This window comes from Haliotis rubra, unplaced genomic scaffold (genome assembly GCF_003918875.1).
Source record: "Haliotis rubra isolate DU_JTF1 unplaced genomic scaffold, ASM391887v1 Scf188, whole genome shotgun sequence".
Lineage (NCBI taxonomy): Eukaryota > Metazoa > Mollusca > Gastropoda > Lepetellida > Haliotidae > Haliotis > Haliotis rubra.
The window spans coordinates 369,603-387,541 of NW_025765869.1; the positions used below are offsets into that span (position 1 = coordinate 369,603).

The 17,939-nt window shown below is 38.0% G+C and overlaps 1 protein-coding gene across 1 annotated transcript; it reads left to right on the plus strand.

The window, feature by feature from the left end:
• Positions 1 to 12: 12 nt before the first annotated feature.
• Positions 13 to 2,132, plus strand: LOC124274119 (achaete-scute homolog 4-like). Its single transcript, XM_046709436.1, has 2 exons — positions 13 to 754; positions 1,441 to 2,132. The coding sequence occupies exon 2, from the start codon at positions 1,462 to 1,464 to the stop codon at positions 1,978 to 1,980; it is 519 nt and encodes a 172-aa protein (XP_046565392.1). The 5' UTR covers positions 13 to 754; positions 1,441 to 1,461; the 3' UTR covers positions 1,981 to 2,132.
• The last annotated feature ends 15,807 nt before the right edge of the window (positions 2,133 to 17,939 follow it).

Here is a 17,939-nt window from a genome sequence, read left to right on the forward strand (position 1 = left end):
GGCAGGTACTGTTATACCAAGACGCATGTACACGGTTGAGCTTCCAGTGTTAGATTCAGGGATGCTCTGTCTATATGACATATGGGAACAACAGTGATGGCAAGTATGGATGCATTCGTATGTAAGTTTTCACTGGCTTGAGTATAGTGTCTATTATGTGGACATCTGCGAGGTGCTGGCGTCCAGTGCTAAAATAAAAGGTAAAATATTCCGTGTTTATTTAATTACTGATAATCGTTTAAAGCTTTTAAAATATTTTCTTTTAAATACAAACTGTGCCTGCCAGTGAACGCTTGAATTTGTGAGCTGACACGGGTCTATCGCACCTGACGATACAATGAACTATCTCCAATGGCAGTTAGAAACAAAAGCTTGATTGGTAAGTGTGCCATTTGCTTTCTGTTTTAAACATGCGTCTTAAAAAATTAATCTTTAATCCTAGGCGTCTTTCATTTAACACTCATTGACACTAAAAGTACTAATCTCTCTATTAATCCCCTTCCCGGAGGCGAGAGCCGAGGCTAGCTGATGGCTGCTTCAATACCTGTAGATCGGAACAACGGGCTGACCAATCAGAGGCCGCGAGGCCGGCGTATCAGATATGACAATCAGCTAGGGCGGAGCTGTATTTTTCACGTCGGAGCATATAAATTGATGGTTAACCTTGAATGAAATTAGCACCAACGTAACAAATAATCAGTGAAACGGCTTGGGCGTGATACCTGGAAGAAACGTTGTAACACAATCAACAAAGGTAAATTTATATTTGATCGTTATATTTGTACTTCCTGTCAGTCGTATTAAACAAGAGCCAACTTATTGGAATACAATCATTGTATTTGTATATAGGTTATTTCGTGATTCGTGTGTTTCTACGATTATTTAGCTTTGATAGAATAATTGTAGGTTTTTGATTTTGTTGGCAGTTTTGTTTATGCACATTTGATTATTTACAGCCAATAGAATAGAGGAAGTAGGAAAGTGTTCACTTTATTATAATAAGTTATTGTACACGGTTCCAAACTGAGTAATATAATACGTTATGAACAATTTATAGTCACTGAATTCTTGCATTTTAGGACATGTCATGTTCACTAAACAAACCAGTAAATATTAGCTTATAGATTTGTAAAAAAATCTAGGACTCATTTGTGAAATTTGTGAAAATCCAATGCATGTCAATATGTAAACGAAACAAACTGCTATATATATGTATATATAAGATGTTTAATAAGACGTTGGAAACTTATATTGCGGATCCTTCGTAAGTAAGAACTTATGATGAAATAGTCCCAATTATATATTATCAGCGCGATGTCCGTACCCTTCTATATGCCCTGCTACAATATGCCCAGGTTGGGAACTGTGTTGTAAACACCATACACATTTACCAACAGTTCACTCATTTCATTATCTAACATCAAAATGATCGATTTTCAGATATTTCTAAGAAGACAAATAATGCAGAGATATACGTTGAACAACTACATTGACCTAAATCCCGTGAAGATGACCTCCCCGACGTGTGAGGACCTGGGTATCCCTACAGAAGCTGAGGACATAGCCTACTCTTTTTGTCGTCGCGGTCTCATCCGCGGTAGTGGACTTCACATCGATGGTATTAGATACGAGTCCATGAAGAGCAACCCTTTTTCTCCAGTGTGTATGATCCCAGTCCCAACACAGTTTACACTAGATTCCGGACTCGAACCTTCATTTATCAGGAAACGGAACGAGCGCGAGAGGGAGAGGGTGCGGTGTGTGAACGATGGGTACGAGCGGCTGAAGGAGCACTTGCCACTTGACAACAAGGAGAGGAGGATCAGCAAAGTGGAGACCCTCCGTGCCGCCATCCAGTACATCAAGCACCTACAGACATTGCTTGACGACCAGGGGGACACGGTCACCAAGAGGAAAGCCACAGAACCTGACGACAAACCGATCTCAAAGAAGCGGGTGAAGAAGGAGAGACAAAATTGACTTATGTGATACTGAAGTTTGGTACAGGGTGAAGCGTGTCCCTGTGTGGGCGGCATCAAGAAGTGCTATCATGGCAGACGTGGTGTATTGTCAACATGTGATGAACGGTGTACACTGAATCTGGTATGTAACCTGTGAACAGAGTGAGGGTAACCCTCCGCCAACGTCAATCTGGTATCTACCCCTGTGTATAACGAGGTAACAGAGTGAGGGTAACCCTCCGCCAACGTCAATCTGGTATCTACCCCTGTGTATAACGAGGTATGACTTTCTTACTGTATTGTTGTCAGTCGTTATTTGTGCAATACGTTGATTTACAAAATAAAACTGCTTTGTTTCAAATGTCTATAAAGTTTTGTGTTCCTTAAATGAAAATGAACTGCTTAATAGTAACTTCTGACTTTGAAATCCTGACAAATTACGTTTTGCTTTAAATCCATCGCCAGTATTAGACTTGCTAGTCCCAATGCTATACTCACAACCTCCAAGACTCGCGCTATATCATTCAGAAGCAGTGCGAGTAGTGAAGTGTTTGTCATCCCAGGGGCCATATACAATCAGTTACACTCAGTACTTTCAGAACATTTACCATTTGATTTAATGGAACACTAATCTGGTTTGAAATGCTTGGCAATCATATATCACTAAAGACTACTGCAGTTCTCTAGAACCTCAGACCACACTCGTGCTGTCTTCTGCTATGTATACTTCTTCCTTGTGTATCTCTGTTTCCAAGCAACACATGGAAATGGAAATGTGAATAAGCCCTGACTTAATATCAGTGAAAGTATGCGTTGTCTCAAACGTTATTATGTTCACAAGCAAGTACTGAAGAACTGAAGTTTCAAAATGATCAAATAGAAATGCTTTACGTATAACCGTGAGGTAACATACATTTGCCATCCTGAAGTATTTTCGATGTTTTCAAAATGGAATGAAATTTGTGAGTAATCCTGGCTTGCCACGCCCTAGTCAAGCGAGATATTCAGAGAGTCAGGTAGTTTATGGTTTCTGAGCGTTTCGTGAGCACATCCTTGTATCCCAAATGTAGTATGGAGAAACGAAATAGAAAACACCTACATTTGTACTACATATAAGCTATTTTATAAGCCCATTTTATAACCGATGCAGATCCCAATGTATTCCAGCCTATTTCTACAACCCACCTTCAATTGTCAAATTCCGAGCCCTTATGAAGATACACAGTGTCACTGTTCTTAAAGGAATATGTATATTCCTGAAGCAAAACCTACGTTAAAATAATTGTATTATGAATTATATTTCAACTCTACACACCATGACAATGTTGTATTACCTGTTGTACTCTTGACCACATGGCCTTCAATTCTGAATAAAGTGATCATATAGATATAAGCTACTTCAATTTTGAATTCTAAATATTGTTTATGCCATATCTTAACATTTTGGAAAATAAATCCAGAATACCAATATGCCATTTTCGAATTGGATCAAAATACCATCAGCAAATGGATTACGCCCATATATGACACAAGATATATCACTGACGAGTTTCATTATATTTTGAGAACAGAGAAATATTTGCATACCGTTATATTAACGATACACGAATTTTGTCTTGCTACTATCCATTAAGACTGACTGACTGACTGAGTTTGGTTTTACGCCGCTTTTAGCAATATTCCAGCCACATCACGGCGGGGGACACCAGAAATGGGCTTCACACATTGTGCTATCCATTAAGAAGATGGGATGGTTAAAAAAATTAAGTCCCTTTTGTAAAATTATTCTGCAAACATTTCGATACCATGTTAACTTATATCTTATAATTGTCTGTATTTGTTTTGATGTTGCTAGTCTGCCTGTCTTCAGAATGCTATCGTAGTCAGCACCTATATTATAAATGTATATATTTTGTTCTTGTAATGCCGTGGACCACGACCTGAAAGTATTAAAGTTCAGTTCGGTTCAGCTGCCCCTAAACGTTCTGTGCAGGTGTTGTCAAAGACACCAACACGCTCTACCTATATGATAAATCATTATCTGATGTAATGACGCGCCGCTAGCCGGCCACTGAAAACTATTTCAACGCATTTCGAAGCATTTCAGTGACTATTACGTTTTCAAAACCAACCAAGAGGAGTACATTACCATATCCTCACCTGTCCTCAAGTAGCCAGTGTGAAGCGGGTCACTGCCGTCCTAACACACAGGGTGGTTAGTGGATCTCACCAGATCAGCGGGAGGAATAATGCTGAAATACTCCATCGTGTTATCGGAGAACTTACAGCGTAATATATGAGCATGACAAAAACACAGAATAGCAAAACAACAAGAACAACCCCCACCCCCAAGAACAACGTATTTAGACGTATAACACCTATTTTAACCTATGGATAAGAAGTGTGGGGATTTGAAAAACTTGACCTAATAGAGAATATACATCTAAAATTTCGGAAACTTGCATCTGGGCTAAGAAAATCTACGCCACATTTCATGGTTTACGGCGAATTTGGCAGAACTCCAATATCTATAAAAATATACCAACGTATGTTATCCTTTTGGCACAAACTAACATATACTACTAAAAATACCTACTTTCAACGAAATATGTTTCTGTTCCTATTTTAAAATTTAGAACCTTAAATGTTACCCTGCCAATTGAAACTGGAAGATGGCAAAGTATACCGAGGGATGAAAGATATTGTACACTTTGTAACTTAAATGCAATCGGTGATGAATTACACTATATTCTTAAATGTCCAGCACTAAATTCATATCGTGAACAATATATACCCACCACAAAATGTCTTAACAATATATCTAAATTAGTCTTTGTTCTTTCGCCGACTACTACTAGATATAAGAAATGTTTATCAAATTTTATCATACAGTTGCAAAAAATGCTTGCCAATCTTTAATAAGCGTTTGTATTTATCTACCTGTTAATATATGCACTTATTTATGTATAGGGAACTGCACATATGTATAAAGAATTATTTATTGTATTCCGTTGTCTATCTAAGACGCATGCATATGAATTGAACTTGAATTCTGTAATATATGCTCTTGTACCACCGAAGGTGGTTTTTTGAGTAATAAAATAGTCAATAGTCAATAGAAGTGATACAGTACATGGGTAGGCCATCTACGCGCGGTTGGACGTGTGTCAGTTCTCTGAAACAACAGATCCAATATCACACTTTCTTGATCTCTGTGCATGTGTGTTTTGTATCAACTTATGATCTCTGTTGACATCAACGTATTCAATTTGTAAGAGAAATTCTACAGAATATGTACTGGTTTGTACTTGGTAAATAACCTGTTTTAACATACTCCAGACCTCCAGACCTTCTATGCCGGCCAGAACTGCGGGCTTCACATCATCCCGAGACCCTGAGTCAGAGCCTGTAGCTTCGGCTGTCTGACCAAGCGGCCCATGATGTATTTGAATAAATACATGGGTCACGAAATTTGAAAATACATGTTTAAAGTAAACTGATTCTTTCATTACCATTCAGCAATTTGCAAAATGTAACAGGTTTGCTAAAGTATACTTCTTCCGACGCAATTTCATAACAAAGAGAGATACATTAAAATCAATTTAGCATATCCGTTGCAAACACTTTCAAAGATATCGCACAACGATCATACATACATAAACCTTACTTGCGAATCCTGAATTTACAACAGCCGCTTATTAGTGATTAGTCACAGATACTTGTTACTTAAGTTGGAGTAAAGATTTAATACCAAGGTAATGTGTCAGGTATTTTGAAGACACCGACAGATTCGTGGCATTCTTGAGGAAAACAGATGTCCTTCCAGCATTGGTTTACTTGATATACAGACGTGTGCCATCTCAAGTATGTTGTAACATACGCCTGAACTTGGCTTCCCAATAGGTGTACCAGCTTTATAAGTAACACATAACACTTGCATATATATACTCTTACAATCTTAAGTAACTTTATCCACAGATTCTCAACTCTAGTTACACTATATACAAAAATGTCAACGGTACTATTCTCCACAAAACATTGTTCTGTTTTAAATGCAAATATTCCAACAAGATGGAATTTTTGAAAACGCAGTTTGTACTTTTTCAAAAGATCCAACATATCTGCTCCCCCGAATCTCTGCGCCATATGTAAAACTTGGTGTAACTTTACAATACAAAAATTGGTACATGCTGTAGATAATGTACCATTAATATTTTAGGGAACAAATTACACACAGAACAAACACTCATTGACTTAGCTCTATACTGAGGTATACTCCAGTCTTTACACACTGTCCATACGGAATTAACATTTACTTTGGGCCGTGCTAAAGTCCATAATTGTAATACAATTGCTATATAATGTAGTAACAGAAGAGGACTCACAGAGTGAACAAGACAGGTTTTCTGTACCATGTTAAAGTTGATCATACCAAATCTGTTCATACCAATAATTAGAACGTATCACAAATTCTGACGAAAATCAACGCAAATAACTCAAATACTGTTGTTCCCAGAAAAAGCCATCACCAAGTAACTAACTACTTTACAGTACTTCACGCCCAATTAATCGTCTGCTGCTTTTAGTAAAATTATAGAACAATGATATGCCTCGGACATGTAATACCTTGACCCCCAATTATTTTTAAGAGAGAGAGGTTGTTCTTTTATTCATTGTCGTTGTTGTTGTTGTTGTTGTTTTGTGCATATATATGTGTAAAGGTTATCTACCATAAGTCCGAAATGAAAGTTTCAAACCTTCAATCAGAATAGTACATGGTAGCCCACTTACTGTTTTCAAATGTTAAGTATGCCGGTATTTGTAATGTATCTGTAGTCATACATAAATCCCTATGCTTCACACGGTACTTAAGCTTATAATATTTATGATAAGTGATCAGAAGATTACCTGTTCTTGTGTTTTTTAAATAACCTTTAACATTAGATTACTTACACTGGCAGTATTTGAATTTTAGCAACAGAAAACCCATCCAATGATGGTGTCAAGATGAGTACAACTCTAATATTGAAATGTGTTTATCTATCACGACAGAAGATTGATAAATTCACCCGCCGACACTTAAGATAAGGAGCCTGAAAATATTATGAATTCTGAATCCGGCATTATATTTCAGCTCTAGTGGACACTCAAAAGCCGGAATTATTGAAAAACCTTTTGGAATCTTGTGCCTGAGATATCAGCTTCTATCCTGAGCGCGTGAATAGGGATTACAAAAACAGTGGGAAATGACACAAATTAGCGTTCTAACGTCTTCTTTTCACCATCTTATTCTCAACGAGGTTAAACAGGGTCCACATTTTATCAGCGACCACTTAAAACGGACACAGCATATTGACCAATGAATTTCAGTAGGACAGCGCGCGTGTGATGCACGTGCATGAATGGCGCAAGTGAACTCCTGGGTCACGGTTCGATTCAAGATGGCGGACTTTGTGAAATTCAAACCACCTGCCTTCTTAGCGGCGAGTGTCGGTATCGCATTTCTCCCTTAAATTGATTTAGAGAGCCTGTGTCAATACTATTAGTGATAAACAGGGCGATTGGCTCATCAGAGCATTGATCAAGTCTTGGTCGTGGTTAATGCTGTACAAACGACAATCTTCACTGTGTCATTTGGAGAGACAGGCGTGTTTGGAATGTACAGCCATTCAATGCATACACTTATAGTAAGATCTGACTAGGCCACATTGGGCAGTCTCAAACCCACCCATTATATTTCTGGATACAAGTTAAACTGGCTTAAATTCACTGATTAACACAATTTTTGTCATGGACGTTGCTGTTTTCATGAACGTTGCTGTTTTAACGCACCAGTAGGCGTATCTCTTAAACAACAAACTAACACGAGAGTACCTTGTAGAGAACATTTTATCTTTAAGAAACTTTTCACGTTACAAGTTTTATATATATATATATATATTGTTTGTCTATTCGTGTAAACGGGGCCTATGGCCTGAGAGCATCACACTGGAAACTACCACCACCTAAACAGTATTGACATATACTGTTATATGATATATACATCAACCGATGGTACATATTTCATACATTTCGGTAACAAATATTTTCGAAAGTTTACATTTCTTATAAGAACTTAAATATTGTAGCATGTAGATATGCCACCGACCGAGAACCACGAGATAAACATAACCAAGAGGACCTATACACAGGAATCTGTACAGTCCCGTCGGCCCCGCTGTCGGCATGCATGGTCATCAGTTTCCAATGATTTTCGAATGCAAAAGGAATAAAATAATTTGACCTCTAGTTTTACAAAGTGGAAATGGTTGGTCCTTAAACTGAATTTTTAACCATGTTTAGCTGAGCGTGAAGAGGTGCCCGCGGCAGTGGAAGATCAACAATAATATTGCTGGAAGATGAAGTGAAGGTAATACTAATAGTATCTATTAGATCGGTATAACGTTAAGATGACCAAACACTGACTCGGCCATTGGACACAGTATATTATGGGTCCATGTCTGCTTTTCAGAAACCACATCTCTTCACATTTACGTAGTATATGTTAAAAGCGAATATGGAGGCTACGTGTGAAGGCTTTCTCCCTTTTATAAGCTTTACCACCTATTCTTTTCAGGCTAAGAGCAACAGTGAATATGTCGCCAGGTTTGGCAAGTCGGAAATATTATTTCTACATAATACTTATGGAAATGTAGGGGACGTGATCCGCCCTGGCGGTGTGTTGCTTGTGGGCAGTCTTAGACACCACCATCCCAATGCGTTAAGCATCATTGTGTGGGCAGTACTGTAGTGTGATTATAGATTACCACCAGTAGGTATTAGGTAATTCACCGACAGGCGTGTATGGTTAACCTGTCCAAATATTGACTTATAGGCACGTGTGTTTACTGTTCACAATTTGCAACTATTATTCTACTGTTATGTGTAGACGTAGGAAGGCTGTACCCATCACACACCGGACAATAAACACAGGGTGACGAATCTTGTAAAAATCTTACTGTATTGCAAAATTCGACGACGGTCATAACCCATAACCAGATTGTGTAACTGCCAATCTTTCACACAGAAGTCATAGAAACACCCAGGACATTGTATGCAAAGTACGAGTGGTGCATCACTGTCTATAAAACACAGGTGTACTTCATCAGAAATATACTGACGAAGTACTCATTACACGCTGACAATAACGGAACAAAGAAAACAAATAAAGACGTGATGAACTGAGGTCCTACGGGCCATTGTCAAATATTTTGTTTACACTTCAGATAGGTTGTGTTTTAACTATGTTCACAAATAAGTGGCCCAACTCTTGTGGCAGTGGATACAGGCCTTATTGCAACCCTTTCATGAAGTGCCCTTGATCCACACTGGCTTCATGGTTTACACACACATCCACTGTGTGAGATAACATTCATGGTTTAATCATCTACTGTATGAGATAACATTCATGGTTTAATCATCCACTGTGTGGGATAACATTCATGGTTTAATCATCCATTGTGTGAGATAACATTCATGGTTTAATCATCCACTGTGGGGGATAACATTCATGATTTAATCATCATGATTTAATCATCCACTGGTTTAATCATCCACTGTGGGGGATAACATTCATGGTTTAATCATCCACTGTATGAGATAACATTCATGGTTTAACCATCCACTGTGGGGGATAACATCCATGGTTTAATCATCCACTGTATGAGATAACATCCATGGTTTAATCATCCACTGTATGAGATAACATTCATGGTTTAATCATCCACTGTGTGAGATAACATTCATGGTTTAACCATCCACTGTGGGGGATAACATTCATGGTTTAATCATCCACTGTACATAACATCATGGTTTAATCATCCACTGTATGAGATAACATTCATGGTTTAATCATCCACTGTGGGGGATAACATCCATGGTTTAATCATCCACTGTGGGGGATAACATCCATGGTTTAATCATCCACTGTATGAGATAACATCCATGGTTTAACCATCCACTGTATGAGATAACATTCATGGTTTAATGATCCACTGTGTGAGATAACATTCATGGTTTAATCATCCACTGTATGAGATAACATTCATGGTTTAATCATCCACTGTGTGAGATAACATTCATGGTTTAATCATCCACTGTGTGATAAGATAACATGGGGATAACATTCATGGTTTAATCATCCACTGTAGGAGATAACATTCATGGTTTAATCATCCACTGTATGAGATAACATTCATGGTTTAACCATCTACTGTATGAGATAACATTCATGGTTTAACCATCTACTGTATGAGATAACATCCATGGTTTAATCATCCACTGTGTGAGATAACATTCATGGTTTAATCATCCACTGTAGGAGATAACATTCATGGTTTAATCATCCACTGCGGGGATAACATTCATGGTTTAATCATCCACTGTAGGAGATAACATTCATGGTTTAATCATCCACTGTATGAGATAACATTCATGGTTTAACAATCTACTGTATGAGATAACATTCACGGTTTAACCATCTACTGTATGAGATAACATTCATGGTTTAACCATCTACTGTATGAGATAACATCCATGGTTTAATCATCCACTGTATAAGATAACATTCATGGTTTAATCATCTACTGTATGAGATAACATTTATGGTTTAATCATCCACTGTATGAGATAACATTTATGGTTTAATCATCCACTGTATGAGATAACATTTATGGTTTAATCATGCACTTTGATTTTCATCAGAAACAAAAAAATTACTTATGGACAGTTATTCTATTTCCTCCTTTTATTCATTTAGATCGTAAACCCAAAACTGATTTGCATTTTACCAACCGATCCTTCCAGTCAAAAAACTAAATGTATCAGCGAAAATATACATTTTTATCTTACGATTCACTGTGAAAGCTGATCTTAGAGGTTTTCAGGAAGCGCTTTTCAAATATTTGAACAGTGAGCAAACCTTTAACCTAACTGATATTCTAATCATATGTAGATATAAACAAAACAGATATAGTAACTGCTCACTGTGTGGTTTTCACTGAATTTTAAAACTTGCAGGTATAAGCATATTTCAAACATTGCCTGCAATATAAGCACAGGATCATCCGATAACTTTCTTGCGAATATTTCATTTCAATACGCCAGGTTTCCGCGAATTAAAAATCTAATACTTCGTTCACAAATGATGAAGGATCCCATGTATGGTTTTAAATGAAACCATGTTTAATAGTGTGTTGTTAGGCGCCAAGTGATTATTTTACATTTAAACTAAACCAATAAGTATATTCACATGCCTATGGTACTAACTGATTTATGAAGTAGAAAACATAGAAGTGATCAAAGTTCGTAAATACTGGCAGTAATTATATATCCAGTATGTTTGAGTGTGGTTTTTGAAGACTAAAAACAAAAGGAAAAATCCTCATCACATTCCATTCCATTAAATTGGGTGAGTATTTTAAGCGCCAAATATTCTCAGAGTTGTCAAGCGCTCTGATATATAGTTTGCCAGTATTACTGTCAATTACAAACAAAGACAATTCGCATTTCATGAAGATGCATTATGTCCACAGTGAGAGAAAAGAGTTCTAATTATTGAGAATACTGTCGTGACGTGTAACGCCTGTTTATACCACTTAGATGCTTCAGGCTGATCTTGTTGAAGCTGAAACTTTCAACGAATATTTTGTGCCTTGTTGGACAATTAAAGAATAACCCACGAGGTACGAATGATTAAGGGAAATATGTCCCTAGTGAAATTAATGTTCACGGGATCTTCACACCCATATAGGTAATAACGAATAATAACAAACATGCTTCTAAATGTTGCTAGATTATTTGCAGATGGGGTTTAACATCATCTACCGATATGGCATCAATTGTTTTACCATCTTTTAATCACAAGGCAATCCCATGTAACCAAAAGAGCATGCGTTTTTTGTTTGCAAGCCAGTTTAAGATTACCCAACTACATTCATGCAGTCATTGCCATTGGAAAAGCTAGACACTAATACAAATCTAAGTGTCACGTTGTCTTCACGAAACGTTTTAAATAAATGGCTAAACTTATATCTAATTTAATAGATTATTGAAGTTGAATCATTAGATGTTTTAGTCACGTATCTATTTTCGAATTCCGATCTGAGAAGTTGCACAAATATTTGGCCTAAAATTAAACAACTTGAATGTATAGGGTGATGATGCTCGGACTTCGGTTTGATCAAATTTGCTTCCAGAAAAAGTTTCGAATTTCGAATCGGGTAAAAGGGAGAAAAGAAAAATATATACGAAAAACTTACACAATTCATAAAATCATATAGAGCGAATGTCCACCTAGTTAACTCAGCCCCTCCAATTATAATCTAAGTAATAAATACAATAATCTAAGTAATAAATACAATAATCTAAGTAATAAATACAATAGAGCTGTTCCTTTAGCCAGAAACAAATACTTTCCTAATGCTATTAATTAAATATTCGTTGATAGAATGGAATTTACAATTGAGGGCATTATACGTATTACTTGTAGGTCCGAATTTAAACGTTTTCCGTAGATATTAGTAATTGAAAACAACGTGCAATTACTTTCCCACGAGATTATCGGTGTGGTAATCTGGCTGACGATTTGTTTATGGTTACAATATCTCTTGCCTTTGCGGTTCAACATGGTTTTCCCCAAACGTAGAAAATATACTGTTTTGAGAAACCTTTGGTTGCAATATTGACATTGGGACTCAGACAAACTTAGCAACATTCTAAGCGGTTTCCAAAATGTCTCTATACTCTATACATTTTACGTATTGACTGTGACACTGCCAGAACTTGACGTGTTTTTTTTGCTATCTGTTGAACATAGCAGTCAGCAGCATTCCAGTTAAAAAAATGAATAGTCTGGACCACACAATCAAGTAACTGACAGCATTGCCCAAGCAACTGCGTCCCGATGACATGTTTCAACCTAGTCAGCGAGTCTAACCACTCGGTACCGCAAGTATAGCCTCTTATGACAAGCATGGGTAGCTGAAGACCGATGCTAATTAAGTACGTTACAGGGTTGGACTCTATGTTAAATTCATTCTGAGGAATCAAATCCAGACCCGATAGAATGTTTTCAAAGTAAAAATGTCACCTTACTCTCGTGTTTCGGATCCACTTTTGGTTCAGTTTAGTATCCACATAAGTCAACGCCATAATGGTGTGTATTTATTTCTAATATTGCGACTATATATACCAGCGCGAGTTCAGCTGTGCACACAGATAGTTGTACACGAGAAATAGAAAGAAAATATAGGTACAGGTGTTACTGCGGCCGGCATGTCCGTCAGTTGAGGGGCGGTCAACCATAGCCTGGCGGCTGCCCAGCTGCACAATGAACCCGCTTGCTTAATTCAGTGTAGCGACACATGTCAAACGTTTACAACAAAACACCAGCGTTATAACTGAAGTGGAGGAAATATACATGTCGCTTTTTAATGGCAATGTTCACATACAGGACTCCTACACCACGATAAGATAAAACACATCACATATCACGAAGAGAAACAATGTCTGTCCATGTGGTCTGAGTTGACCTTGTGGTGGACACTAATGTGGAGATGTTATAAATCTAATAGAAAACAGGATAAGCTCAAGTTTTAAATTATCATCTTGAATTCAACAGAAAAAACAACAAATTGATGATGTAAACGGGCTTCATAAAACTCTTTCTAGAGTTGAACATTGAGAAACTTAACAACACTAAAATGTTAACCAGATATAGAACCATTTACTCACCTGTTTCCTAGCGGCCAATTTGGCAAAGGAAACTACCAAGAAACACTATTGTGTAATTTGAAGATGTAGAGTGTCTGCCTGTCTGCCCGAAGCAACCACTGAGCATGTAGTCCATAACCAAGTATGTGAAGCCGGTGGGGACTAGGCACCAACAGACGTGGGGACATACAGCGATTGACACTGCAATGGCAACCAATGTCTTCTGAGGGGATTTCCATGTGTGCTTTAACTTGTGTCAAACTCGGTCTTACAAGTCTCCGCCTTATGCTTGATATAAAATCCAAATTGGAATTCATGACCCGACGAAACATTACTTCTGTAACATTGCCTAACCTGACCCATGTTGCAACAATGGAGAACAGAAGCAAAACTCTAGCAGATCTGGGTCGTCAGCGTATGGACTTTATCACGCTAATTATTAAACAAATACAGGAATATTTTTTTCCTTTCAATAAATTTCAGGCATAGTCCCTGAAACACAATCACTGCAAAGAAAGAAACTCACCAGAATCATATCACGTGGAACCATATATGAAAGATTTCCTTGAGATAGGCTAGAAAGGTCGTTACCCTAATTTTATACCACAGTTCTAAACAGAAGGCTAGTTTGTTCCCCTTTGGCATAACAAAGTAACTTGTTATCAGTAACATTATTCAGCATTACAATAAATAGTTCCCCAAAGTTTTAAATGGCTCTGTTGATGGGTCATAATGTGCAAACGATTTTATGTATCTTGTCGCACCAGGAAGAAAACATTGTTGCGACACAATTATGACTGTCGCAGAAGAATTAATGAATGGCGACAACGTGACGGTTTAACAGGTTTTTTCACAAAACGCAAATTGTATTGATCTCCGCCTCTCTCACCAATCACATGCGTGGACAGACCAATAATTCAATCACAGTAAGGTTGTGAAGGAAGCCAGGGTGTAACAATGGATTCATCGTATCAAGACTACAGTGCCTTACAGCCGAATGTCTGAATGCACTGGGTTTGTCACAAGTTGTTTTCAGTTCAATGCATTTATAGTCTATTTGCGGTGAAAACGTACCGATGAATTTCACTTTAAACAAAAAAGTAAATCGAAAAAAGTGAAATTAAGAATGCGAATCCTCATAATTTTACCTTGCCAATTGAACATTTATATCTCAGAATTTTATTCAACTTAGGATAAAAGTTATTTAACAAAAGATCATACATTCAAATCGCTAATATTGGTTTGTATTACAAGGGATGAAAAGGATGAATCTGACACGGAAAGCAGAAAGAATAAAAGAAGAGCGAAAAGAAAAGAGCTCGGAAGACAAGGATGGAAGTAGCACTGAAATCTGTGATGGATGGATTTAGTGCAGCAAACGAGGGAGCTGATGATAAGGTTCTAGACCTTGAACGCCAGAAAATAGAACTTGAGCGCCAAAAACTTGAATTTGAGAAAGCCAATATGGAATCAGATGAAAGACAGAAGCGTGAAGAGAGCTGTACGGGGAACAGGACAGCAGCCCCCTCCTGTCCCATACAGCACGGGTCGTACAGCACAGTATGATTATGAGAGCTGTACGGGGGACAGGACAGCAGCCCCATCTGTCCCATACAGCACGGGTCGTACAGCACAGTATGGTTATGAGAGTTGTACGGGGGACAGGACAGCAGCCCCCTCCTGTCCCATACAGCACGGGTCGTACAGCACAGTATGACGGAGGTGTAATGGTCAGAGGTCCGGGCCCTTCATCAAGCTATTCCTCGGCAGTCAAACAACAGTCTTCAACTGAAGATTCTTGGATAACTGATACTGAAGACAATTTGTAGACTTCATGAATGACAAAAGACTATAAATGATTAAATGCATGATTATTTTAACTTTTACTCAATTCTGTGTTCTCATTAACCGCCTTGAAGAATCATTGGCGTTTTTTTTTCTTCTATTTCATCCTTCTAGTTAGTTCCAGTTTGTGTCTTGAGACGTTTCCGTAGTGGCAGTTAGGTGTTTGTCCAGCCATATTCTTAGTGCTGTTATAATCATCATGTTCATTGGAGCAATCTGGACATCATCTAGATACAAGTCTTGTAATAATTCATGTTCTCTTATGAATAACGGATTTTTAGATTTAGTGCACATTTCACTTTTTCCGAAAAGAAGAAAAAGAATGCTTTTCACCTTCTGTTAGCAGCTTTGAATAGTTACTGAAAGCTTCAGTATACCAATGACTTGATCTTTGCTTTCTTTTAGAATGTCGGTCATGGGAACATGATATCTCACGTCTTACTACATCAATTGCTAGGGCAGAAATAAACTATTATCAAGATTTATTATATCTTTGCTTAAAGTCCGTATGAACGCATATCAAATTGCACACCCTAGCAAATTGCACACCCCTATGTAAATTTAATAATAATAATAATAATAATAAAAGTCCATTTATAAGGCACCATTCCATGCGTAATGCATGCTCAAAGTGCACACAGTAAGGAACACAGAAAAGTGGTAGGAATCATTTGGAATAGGCGAGTCTGTAGAAGTAGGTCTTGAGATAAGAACGAAAGGAAGAATAGTCTTGACATAGTCTTGACAGAGTCTAATTTCAATGGGTAGGCTATTCCAGGCAGTAGCAGCAGAATAAGAGAATGTTCTATGGCCAAATCGTTTGGTCAGGACCCGAGGGACAAGAAGAAATCGTTTGTTCTCTGATCTGGGAGATTTAGTGGGCTGGTAGATATCGAGGAGGCTGGACAGATAGTTTGGCGCCATTCCAGAGAGACACTTAAAGGCAAGACAACATAGTTCATAGGTTATTCTGTGCTCAATTGGGAGCCAGTGCAGTGATCGCAAAACTGGAGATATGTGATCAGATTTTGGAGTCAGTGACACAATTCTAGCAGCAATGTTTTGGACACGTTGTAGTCTGGAGATCTGGGATTTTGTAGCACCGGCCAGGAGACTTACAATAGTCCAGTCTACTCATCACCAGAGACAGGACAAGGATGACAGCAGAGTCGTATGTTCCAAATATTTCTCAGATGAAAGAAGCAGCTTTTGATTAGATTGGTGACATGGTGATCGAGTGAAAGCTCTGGATCGAGAATCACACCAAGATTCTTAACAGTGTCAGACATTGGGATCTGGGAAGTACCGCATTCAAATTTACTCATGTATGCAAATTTGCACATGTGTATATTTTCGCTGTATAAACAGGCCTTACGATGCTGACAGAGTCTGTCCAATAGCATCAAACTGGGACAGAGCTGAGGCATTTTACAAGTTTTGGCAACTTAAGAGACACAAATCATTGAACAATCTAGTGAGGACACTAGCCTAGTGGGAAGAGTTTCCACATCTGTGATTAGAGACTGCTGTGACTTCAGGAGTTTTCCCACTTACGAACAGTTGGAATTAGATGTAACATGCCCAGATGGTCACCTTGGTTCATTTGTCACTGTGTGGACATCTGATGCAGCATTTCATAACCTTATGACAGGCCATGCAGACTCTAAACAACTGTGATGTGTCAGACTAGAATAGCTTCCTGTTGAGGGCAGATTCTCTTGTGGGCGGACCATTTGGTTGTTGCTGAAGCCAAGTGGACAAAACATGTTCAGGGATATTTACCACTGTCTAAGAAACAGGTTTCAGTTGGAGCTACATGCATAGTTTTGACTGTCCAGCTGCCAAAACCATTGACCTTCTCAATATTGATAATATTAATGCAACGTTCAAAGAAAATGTGCAATGTTTATGTACTGTTTTAGAGAGTGAGTGAGTTTAGTTTTACGCTGCTTTTAGTGGGTTTTTTGACAGATATATAAAATGACATTATATGATGAAGAGGTCATTAGACTTTTGTGTTTTGGGATGGTTAGGAATTAGCATTACGTATGTAGCTCATCAATGCTTGCTATATACAGTGTTTATTTGGGTGTGTTTCTAAGATGCTTTGGTGACAGATCAAAGGTGCCGACTACTTTATCAGACGATAATGTGCACTTTTGCATTACGTCACAATGTAATGCCATTCTAGTCTGCCCCCTCGTAATCGAACAATTTTGCATTACGTCACAATGTAAGCGACGTCACGATGCATGTCAGTTGTCATCGCCTCGTACAGCCTCCTACAGTAAACTACTCTGTCGCATCCCGTTTCTTGGTTTGCAGTTGCTTCACGCAGCTAACGTCACTGGTGGAAACATTACGTTTATGTTTTACGTTTAT

What these genes read in the sequence shown, in the direction of transcription:
- LOC124274119 (XM_046709436.1), top strand. Translation starts at nt 1,462, where the DNA reads ATGCAGAGATATACGTTGAACAACTACATTGACCTAAATCCCGTGAAG.